Source organism: Montipora foliosa, chromosome 13, assembly GCF_036669935.1.
Source record: "Montipora foliosa isolate CH-2021 chromosome 13, ASM3666993v2, whole genome shotgun sequence".
Classification (NCBI taxonomy): domain Eukaryota; kingdom Metazoa; phylum Cnidaria; class Anthozoa; order Scleractinia; family Acroporidae; genus Montipora; species Montipora foliosa.
Window position 1 is genome coordinate 27146774 of NC_090881.1, and position 11049 is coordinate 27157822.

General features: G+C 37.9%; 2 protein-coding genes across 2 annotated transcripts in view; both read right to left on the reverse strand.

The window, feature by feature from the left end:
• Positions 1–81: 81 nt before the first annotated feature.
• LOC137983959 (probable G-protein coupled receptor No18) lies at positions 82–6366 on the reverse strand. Its single transcript, XM_068831117.1, has one exon. The coding sequence runs from the start codon at positions 2318–2320 to the stop codon at positions 1019–1021; it is 1302 nt and encodes a 433-aa protein (XP_068687218.1). The 5' UTR covers positions 2321–6366; the 3' UTR covers positions 82–1018.
• Positions 6367–6502: 136 nt separating this feature from the next.
• The window catches only part of LOC137983962 (ubiquitin-fold modifier-conjugating enzyme 1), a 7150-nt gene continuing 2603 nt past the window's right edge, over positions 6503–11049 (reverse strand). Inside the window, exons 4-6 of the mRNA XM_068831122.1 lie at positions 10162–10238; positions 8450–8540; positions 6503–6923 (exon numbers count right to left, since the gene is read on the reverse strand). Coding sequence (XP_068687223.1) covers positions 6840–6923; positions 8450–8540; positions 10162–10238 — 252 coding nt within the window. The 3' untranslated portion in view covers positions 6503–6839. The remainder of the gene's footprint in view (positions 6924–8449; positions 8541–10161; positions 10239–11049) is intronic.

The following is an 11049-nucleotide window of genomic DNA, read 5'->3' on the forward strand; positions in this document are numbered from 1 at the left end:
ATTTGAAACGTGACACTTCCCGTTCAATTTTCCCCAGCCCATACAGGCAAAGGTCAAATTTGCCCAAGGACGGTGGGAAGGGGGGGAGAATGTTGAAATTTCGATTTGATCGGCGCATAACTCACCTTGTTCATTTTGTTTTGTTTTTTTGAGCTTTTTTAAACTTGTTTTGGGACGTTGTTGTTTGAAAGGCTATCAAACAACAACGTCCCACAACAGGTAAAAAAAAGCTCGAAAAGACAAAGCACAATAAGCAAGGTGAGTAAACCTACTTTATTTCGTTCATTCATTGATAACTTTTCGCTTCTTTGCTCCTTTCTTGTGAAACTAACTCAAAAAGCAAAAAAAAAAAAATGTATAGAACAGTGTTGTCGCTAACGTGACGCTTTGACTGTCAAATCTCGCGCGTAACGCGAGCTTGGGCCGCCTGTGCTTCAACAAGCTCTGTTTTGACTTCAAGGGGGCTGTGTCACAGCAGTGCAGTTCATTTTGTGTCGTTTTACCGTTTACGCGTCCCTCCTCGCTATCAGGACAACTTATGTTAACTCAAAAACCAAAGCTTCGTCGCGAAATAACATCTGTCGAGCAAAAATAATTAAAGTTACAAGCAACAGAGAGTCAACTTTGAATAACTGTTAGCAGGATTGAAAAGTTTTCGAAAACCCCAATCGCAATCCACTTTAATCTTCTTCAGTTTTGCCCATCCCTGCCTCTTTTTGGATTTGTTGTTTTACTGAAACCTTCCTTCAATGTGCTAAGGAGTTGTTTTTATGTTTTATTTAATTTGGTTGACCAGTTTCCAGACGTTGAATTTGGGTAAATTTTGTGACACAGCCCCTTTAACTAAATTAACGGAGCAGAAATTGTTCAATCGAATCAGCCTCGTTCCCAGGCTTTTAAGCCTTTGATTCACGTGAGGATGACTGGGAACGAGGCTGGAAAACGGCAAAGGTGCGCCAGACAAGGGAAACAAATGAAAGCGCACGAATAACCTCTTAAAATGCGTCAACCTTACATATTAGACAACTGTAACAATCTCAGTGCAAACTAGAAATTCCGTTTCGGTCTTTGAATGTGCTTTGGATAATTCCCCCATGGTGTGTGCCGCGCTGCTACGGCTGCTACTTCTGGTAGTACTGAGCGACAGCAGCCGACCAACGTAAGATAATCTTCGGCCCGACAAGTACCGACAGAGGATTCTGCGAAAGGCTGCCCTGAAGTGACGATTTAGCAGCGTGTAAATAATGGGGTTTACCGCTGAATTGGAGTAATGCAGCCATTTCATGACGTCAGAGACCTGCCGTGGTACGCAGGTGAAATGGCACGAAGCCATCACAAGTATGGTGATGATATATGGGGACCAGCAAGCTATAAAAGCACCCATAACTATGCCGAGGGTTTTGGCGGCTTTCAAATCAGTTTGCAGCACACGACGCATGTGGCGCGCCGAATTCTGTCTTGTTAATCGTGGGCGCACTTTATCGAAGGCACTGCGACTTGTGCGAGAGGAATTTCCTGGCGCCACAGAATAGGAACTGCGAGAATCCTTTTTGTATAAAGAGGTCCTGGGTGTGATATTGACCAGAACATCCGTGTCAGTGTCAGCTCCTCCGTTTTTACTGCTATCATTGCCTGCTTCTGATGCATCATGCACAGTTTGATGGTAGCTGTCCAATTGCATTTTCAAGGCCTGCGTGTGCGCAACGTGGAATATTCTTGCATAAGAGTAAACAAGGATAGGAAAAGGCAGAAAAAAGCTGGCGCAAGCAACAAAATAAGGATACCACTTCCGGTGCTTTAAAATTCGCAAGCTCGCCACCACGATAGAGTAAAGCCAAACTATAACTATGTAGAATAGAGCGCGCCTTTTGGTGAGCTTCAGGTGGTAGTTGAATGGAGATGTTATTGCGTAGAAACGATCCACGCTAATTGCAACAAGGTTCATGATGGAGGATGTTCCGCTAACAATGTCAAGGCAGATCCACAGTGTATACAGCTCATGATCCTTTTTGTGGTCGGGCCTTTGGTTGATAAGATAAGAAAACCAGAAAGGCATACAAAGAAAACCCACCAGCAAGTCTGCTACAGCCAGTGAAATCACAAAATAGTTCGTCACAGTTCTTAGATCACGGCAGAGGTAAAACGCGGCACAAACAAGCACGTTTCCGAAGATTGTAAACACGATTAAGAACGACAACGGTATTGCTGAGATCGGGTTGTTCTCGGATAGAGTCGTGTCTGTTTCGTTCACGATCTTTAGCGCCGAGGGAGAGAGGAGATAATGAGATTGGTTTGCTTCTTGCATTCTTTCTTCGTTCATTGCGTGGATTATCTTGTATCATCTCAGGACAACAACATCGTTGATCACTCCTTTTATTATGCTAATAACTTTTTCCACATTTGTGGAGCTTTCCCTTGAAGCGTTTACGTTTAGATGAATGAATCTTGATGTGGATTTTATCTAGTATTTTTCAGCTGTGCAAACAAAAAGCACAATGATCGAGCGACGCCGGTGCACCGCGCTCCAACACAAGGATTTTCCCGGTTGCCTTCTGTAAAAGACAACTAAATTTTTCACTCTCAAAACAGGAATTTTGTCCAACCTCCTTTAAAGCTGCTTTTACAGACTCCGTGGTAGGGAGTTTTTTTACCTGTTCGCCACAAATACACAGATGTTCTTCAACCTAGATAGTAATTTCGTCAACAATAGAGCAACGTCGAGCCACTTTCCAGAAACAAATCAATAAAATCTCTAAGCGCTGTTCCTTTTGTGCACTTAATGAAGGTTTCTCTCATGTAATTTCGTAAACCTTGTTCTGGGGTCAAGGCTTGAATAGCAGTCGGGCTTCAGTGGATTGGCCTTTTCTGTTCTACTTCATAAAGCGAAGACTCCTTCAATTTGAGAGAGAGAGAAAGAGAGAGAGAGAGATTTGTCCCAAGATCAAGAGTTGTTACTTAAAAGTGAACATTTCGACTCGGTCACACTATGAAAATCAAAGTTTGTTCTTCTTTGCCCTGTACAAGGTGTTGACCCTTATAGCCAGCACAGTCGTGAGTAAATGAATTGTAAATCCAATCTTCTTTAAACAGCAACAAAGTCAACTCTAAACAGCCAGTAATAGTGTCCAAGCTGCAAAACTCAGGATATTCTTTCTTCCAAAACAGTGTGTTCTTCACGATAAAAATGCGTTTCAGTGAACTTTATCCTATAGTCACGTCTCTGATAGCGAACAAAAGGAGTCTAATCGAAGACGAAATACTGTAAAAATGTCATCTGTCAAAGCTTTGCCTAGCACCTGCCATTAGAACGTAGAGTTCTTATCTTGGAGGGGCCAAATAGCAGGATTATCGTCAAACTTTCCCACTGGGCAACACGTCTCTTAAGGTAGATCGCGGTTCCAAACACTTGAAAAAATTACCATTGTTTTTTCACTAATTATAAAATGAAGGTACTTCATTAAATGAAGAGCACTTTGAAACAGGAAAGGGTGAATATTCAGAGCCATTCCATAGTTTCTTTTGCTTTAGAGGAAAAGTGAAATCAATTAATGGCAAAATATAGATTTTGCGACACAAAAAATTCTGACGCCAAAAATTAATTCTTACTTCTTGGGTTATATTACCTCTATTATTTAAATTTAAATTTAAGGAAAAGAGAGCTTAAATGATTGTAAAAATTAGTGTTTGCCAATATTCGTTTTGCCTCCACTATAAAATCGGATTTCAAAATGTAAATTACAGCAATTAATTCATGACACGTAATGAGTTTATATTTTAGTAACACGAGAATTCTTTGATAAAATTTCTTTTATGGATAAAATCACTTATTCTCCTAAAACAATTAGTACCATACACTGACTGTGCATCGCAAACACAACGCTGCTTTCTTGAAAGGAGATTTTTTCCCTTAAAATTCGAAATCAAAGAAACTTGAGCTGTTAAAATTGTGAGATAAATGTCAACGTTTGTAAAGTGATGGAAGAGTTTTGTGCCTGACATTAGGGAAAAAGACTCTTAAATGTGGAAAACCGAAAGAGGCCCCAAGCGACGATTAGGAAGTCTTAATATTTATGATGCAGGAAAGCAAATCAAAAGATAAACAGCTGATTGTCATTTCGTCCAGCACAGAATGATAACCATGATGAACGGAAGATTATTAAATCTCAATATTTACATAGGAACAAGTGTAGCAGTCGAAAGGACTATACACGAAAACCTAAAATCAATATAAAGCTGCCATTTTAAACTTAATTTCGTTATGTAGATAAAGAAGATTACTTTCAGCCAGGATAACGAAAGAGCGAATTTCAAAATCGACTTTCACAAGTTTGATACGAAAAGATCAACTAAAGCCTAATAAGTCACTTTTCGAAAAATTTGACATTATATTTGAAAATAAGATAGGAAAGATTTGGAGCTTGGAAAAAAAAAAAAGACAGTCGTCTCAATCAACGTTTGCCAACTTGACTATTAATTAACTTCCTTTTAAATGTAGATCTACCTCTAGCGCCAAAGTGTGGTTGAATACCAAGAATTTGATGTTCCAAACGAACTAACCATTAGTTAACTGGCTCTGGTCATCAGTTTGAGGAAAAATCCTCAAGAGAGACCATTTACTGGAAATAAAAGCTGGTGAGCAGTTCCTTTTTAAAGTACTTGGAATTTAGATTCGACAGTCAGAACTCGCTCGTACTTTGAGATCGTAAGGGAAGAAAGGTGTATAAAAATCGTCCCAAATAATATTGCCAGGAGTTCTTTTTAGTTCGCCAATTTCTTGTTGTCACCTTGTTTGTGTAGATTGTTCCCGGCATAAGGACATCTAGAATAAATCAATTAATGAAGTTCTTATGACAATATCACAAAATCTAAACGATAAACCAAATAGTGTCCAAGACGCGTTTAATCAGATATGCAACGTAGTCAAAATGAGACAAAATAAATGGAGAGCCATGACCTGTGCGTGCATAAATTGACTACGCGCTATACAAAATTTATCGCCCCGCTTACAAGCATTTGTCGAGCTCGAGAGAGATCTCTCATTGGCAGACAGAAGACTCCTTTCATTTGAGCATCTTTAAGTCATTCGGTCATAGTACTACTTTTATATGACTTTGTAATTAGTTAAGGCACCTCGTATTAGCCAATCACGATCAAAAGACATTTTTCGCGCTTGCGTATTCCTTCGCTTGACTGCTCACATAGGCTGTAATTGTCTTGGTTAAAAGCAAGAAATTTCACCTTTCTCGTGCACTGAGGGAAAGATCAACACACAGGCCTAAAAGCTCACAGAGAATCGTTTTTACGTAGCAGAAATTTTGTAAGGGTTTGTATGGGGAATTTAGCGATCGTTATTTAGCCGACCGACCCAAATTTTTGGCATTAAAAAAAAAAAAAGGCAACGACGTTTTTAAACCATTTTTATGTCGCATAGGAGTTTCGGTGGTTGATCCTTTTTCCCACGCTGTCTTAATTTTGCAACAATATACAACAACTTTTCCGCCATATTGATTTTGGGTTCACGTCTTGTTGTTTTCCTGGCTCCACAACTATGATGCTGGGCTACCAGGCCTCCGATTCCGAGAATGCTTATGATTTTTTTCTTTAGGTTTTTTTTTTTTTCAATCCGACCGACCGACCGACCCAATATCAGGAAACGCATTCGACGCTAAACGAAAAAAAAAAGGCTGGCCTTAAAAAGAAATAAAAATACATCAGAATGTCTTACCTTGTTTCCTTGTCTTGTTTATGGTATGTTCTTAGCATTTCTGACCGTTTTAGCGCGATTCTAGCGAGTTTTAGCCTCATATATAAAAGTAGCTATATATTTTACTTATATTTTAATGCCCAAAATAACGATCGCTAAATTCCTCATACAAGCCCTTATAAAATTTCTGTTTAGGGAGGGACATTACTTTTTTTGGCAGGGTGGGGTGAATGGAAAATCTTGAAAAAAGATGTTTGCCAGGACAAGAAAGCCCAAATAAATAGTTTGCAAAAGACAAAAACACGAAAATAAATAGTTTGCAAACCAATAGAGTATGAAGCTTACTGCAATCATGATACATATTACTGAACTGAATTTGATTTATGCAATTAAACTTTTTCTTTTGTATTTATATGAATGTAAAATCAAAACACAACAAAACTGTTTGAAAGTCACTTGCTGGGTAAATTCAAGAACAATAAACTGTTAGATTTTAATTAAAGCAATGGTATTTTGTGTTTTAGTCATTCATTAAATGTGAAAAAATGCAAACCTTTGTAAAAAACACAATTATGCAAGTTTCCAATGGCTAATAACCAGAATGAAGTTGTCCATTAATTCCAAATTAGAACTACAATAATCTATGGCCACACTTTCAAGAAAGAAGAGAAGTGTGACATCTTTCACTTCAGTGGCAGTAAATAAAACCTCCAAAAAAAAAGGGCCATCCCTGGCGCAAAAACGATTCTCTGTGAGCTTGGGGTACCAATCAGTCACACAATCAATCAGTCACCTTGCTAATGTGTCTTCCGTTATAGTTTATTGGGTACACCTATCTAAAAATGTCAATTTATGACATAGCTAAATTAACTAAAATCAGTCCCATCTTTTCTTGTAACTAAGAACTAATTAACTATTACACACAAGTAGCAATCCATGCAATCATTGAACATTGTATTTGTAACATTTCATTTCCTTACACAACATTCAAATGTTGCCAATTTACAATATTTGCGCTACCGGTAGTTCAGGATCACATTCTGTCTTTCAGATGTCAGGCAAACAAGATTTTGACCAAATACTCTATACATACAATGATTGTTTATTGTGCACTAACTCTCCAATCCCTGATCGATCAATTACTGGCAGACTTTTCTTTGTACTGTATCATTCCCTTGTCTATGAGGTCAGGGATTTCCACAGCTAACCATGGACCCAGCTAAAAGTCAATGAATAAGAAACAAATTACTGAAAAAACCCAGGATGTCTATACACCTTATTCCAAATTGGTCTTTTGCTTCCATGTAAATTGGCCCTTATGGCCTCGTTCAAGGTTTAATAAAATATTCTTTTGAATTTTACGTTTGATAGGGATGCCATACAGGCCAAGGAAACAAAAGAATACAAAAATGGTGGCCATTTTGGAATAAGGTGTATAAAGAGCAGTATATTTTAAGGGCTGCATGGATTTCATTATAATTATGCAACATTATAAAATCATTAATAATTTAAGCGGGAAGCAGCCAACCAAAACAGAGAAGTGTGCAAATCCCACTACAGTTAAAATCAACCAAATCAGAACTTTTTGTCTGAATTATTACCGATTGACCACTCTGTCATTTACAAAGCATACCAATAAACACTGACCTTCTATATCACACATTCACTTGAAAGAAATGTTTAAATTTGAAGGGCAGGTTATAGACGAAACTGAGGAAAGTGATCATTGTGCACACTTCGCTGGACAATTTAAGCAATTATTGTCTCTGATTATAAACACCTGAAAGATTCAGGTGGCTTCAGTGGGATTGAAACGAGTGTCAAGTATTTATGAGTCAATGAGTCAATGAGTCAATGAGTCATGAGGCTTAATCACTGAACGAAGGCTTAGGCTTAATCAACAAATGATTGCTATATTGACTGTGAGTCCATTGACTCATGACTCATTGACTCATTGACTCATTTGACTCATAAAACACACGTTCTCGATTGAAACCCATGAGACAATTTGTTAAATTGTCTGGACAGCTAAGTAAGAGGATCACTTCTCTTAATGTCGTACACATAATAATATTTTACTTCTTAAGTCTGACATGTATTTTGTCGAGCCTGAATGCAAACGGTGTGGTCACATTTCTGAGTATCACTGAGTTGTCATTAACGTGGTCGATCTGAGTATCCCTGATTCATCAGTATCATGCATCATTGATTTGCGGAATTATGAACGAAAGAAATTTATATTTGAAGTGCAAGTTATAGACCAAAGATAGATATGATCTTTGCACTCTGCAGGACAATTAAAGCAATTATTGTTTTCAATTATAGATACCTGAAAAAATTTATATCTATCTTTCATTGGGAATTATGCTTTACAGTATATCTAACTCATATTGATACCATTCATCAGAGTATCCACTGCTTAGACTATTTATTAAGTGTCCAGCATTGTTACTGTTTTACTGAATATCATTAGAAGGAATCCTATTCTTGATCACTGTCATCATCTTATTCAAGATGCAGATTAGGATCCTATTCCCAGTCAGGATCCAGTTCCTTCAGGAACTCAGAGGATCTTGAGCGAACCTGTATAATCCTATTTAGGATTTCTACCAGGGTATCATTGAGCTCTACAGACATGACCAAGTCACAAATTGATAAATGGTCATAAATAGGTCTATTTACACGCATAATTATGCATACACCTCTTCAATTGCTCTAATTAATAATACAATACTGTCATCTTACCCCAAGAGCCATGGCATGTGCTATTCCAAATTTAGGGACATTTCGAGCCCATAGAGGCTTAAAATGGTCTGTCATGCAAATCTTTCCACCCCTGAAATGCAAATAATGACTTGAGTGTTGACAAAATATTCATTTTAAACTACTGCATGGATTTACTTTGTATGGAAAACGAAAAGCTCATGCTGAAGAATTTGTCTCAACTAAGAATAGTCTTTGAGGCAAGCCCTACAGCACAGTGGGGAAACAAGAACAAGCCGAAAAGTGCCCGTTTCTTTTCAACCAATAATTGTCCTGCACAGCAGAGCCGTGTTTCACACTAGATTGAGTAAGACTGTCCACTTCCAACATTGTTTTCCACATGCATCAAAGAGACCACATTGGTTACCCAAAAGAACTTAACGGTGTTAGTAACGGTAGCCCTGGTAACAACTACAAAAAATTTTATTAATTTTTAAGGTAGCTAACAGCTTACGATCTGATCACATCTGCTTTTGAGGGTTCTAAGAAACACTACCTGTATCCCCGCAGACGAGTGGCCGGGGACAATTTATCTTTTCATAACCTACATAAACGTCCTAGCTCTCCAGGAATTCTCAATGGGTAGAACATCTGACCTGTTTTCTGCAGAGGTCGTAGGTTTGAATCCTCATTGCCTAGGATTCTGATTTTTCAGTTGTCCTTTTCAGGGCTTATGATATTTTATAAGAAAAATTGGGGAAACAACATGGCATTGATAGCAAATTGTGTAGCATTGTACGGCAATGTGATTTTTTTCTTGATCTTATTTTACCTATCAAACATGATAATGTAATGGATTTGATGATAAAAATTACGGGCAGAAACATACTTATTAAAGACAATGTGTCAGTTTTCTTATTTTACCTAGTCACATAATTATATGTAATTTTATACAGTGTATTTAGCACCTAAAAAGTCCATCTTAATTTTAATGCAAAACTTATTCAAGTGCAGGAGCTCATTTATTTAGGACAAATATTATGGACTACATGCATGGATGGCGCAGTGGTGAGAGTGCTCGCCTCCCACCAATGTGGCCCGGGTTCAATTCCCAGACTCGGCGTCATATGTGGGTTGAATTTGTTGGTTCTCTACTCTGCACAGAGAGGTTTTCTCCAGGTACATGTACTCCGGTTTCCCCTCTCCTCAAAAACGAACATTTGACTTGATTTACTTTCATTGTTCATTTCAGTTTACACTGTCCCCAATTAGCCCTCCAGCGCTAGAACGACAAGACACTTAAATAAAGTTCCTTTCCTTTACAGTTGGCCAGTTTTCATGAGCCAATTACTGGCAATTTCTTTAGATTTGAAACCAGTACAAGACTCACTGCACATCAAAGACCTGGTTGCTCATTTTTAGAGGCATGATGATCAAACTCAACCTTAATGAAAATGGAGGGTTTTGAAACATCTTCAAAGCAGTTTTGGAGCTAAAAATACCATTTGTCCAGTTATCAAATAAAGTGCAAAAGTGTATGTCTTGTCACAATGATGTTTTTTCTATGAATTTCATGGGGTTACAAAGGAATGACCAAATTACATGATCATACGCGATTTTAAGTCAGTTTCATGAAATCACATAATCGTGAAATGTCAGAAACCCTACCTTGAGCCCATTGCCAAGCAATTAACTAATCATTCTCCTCGTGACTGTGGCATTACACCAATTGTAGTTACTGTTACTAGTATTACCTGTACATTTTTGCAGTTTTGCCATCAAGTTCTGGAATTGCTATTTCTGGTGCTGTTGTTGGATATGTGATTGGAATCTAAAATAAGAAAAGACTAAATAATATCATTCACCTTTGGTCTAAAAAACACGATAAATTTTTACTTTGTTATACAGATTTTCAACCATTTAAGTATGAGACAGTCTACATCCTGGAATAACGTCTGGCTCATATCACCAGTTGAAGAGTCTTTGTCAAAACAGTCACTGATTAATTAATCTTTCAGAAGGCGGCATGGTCCAGTGGGAAGGGTGTTGGGTTTACATGCGGTTGCCCCATGTTCAAGCCCTGTTCAGGCCAGAGGTTTGGATTTTTTTTCAGTTGCCCCAGATTCAACTTTATTTAGGAAATAGAAAACATGTTCCGTGTTTCTATAAAGCTATAGAAACACAAGTGGAAGTTTGGGAGAACGAGAAATGCTGTGAGAACACGAGCTGCAGGCGAGTGTTTCCACAGCTTTTTCGAGTTCTCTCAAACTTTCTCAAGTGTTTCTATAACTCGATAGAAACAAACTTAAGAGAATATTTTTTCTATTTCTTTTAGAAAACACTGGGACAATAAAAAGGAAAGCACTTTGTTTTTTTTTATCATCAAAATGTAAATTCTCTTTGCTCGCGCTGCCATTATGTCAACAGCTCGTGCTAGTTCTGTGTTTCTATCGAGTTATAGAAACAAAATTTTAAACCAATCAGCGAGCCTGTTTTCTTAGGGCTGTTTTCTAACAGTTTATCAGTTTAATAAAAAAAGGTGACAAAACACAGACACACAGCAGCACCTGTCCAAACCCCACATTTAAAGAATTTGGGCAAAAACCCCAAAGATAAAGTAATACTTCATTGGCTACCATCCT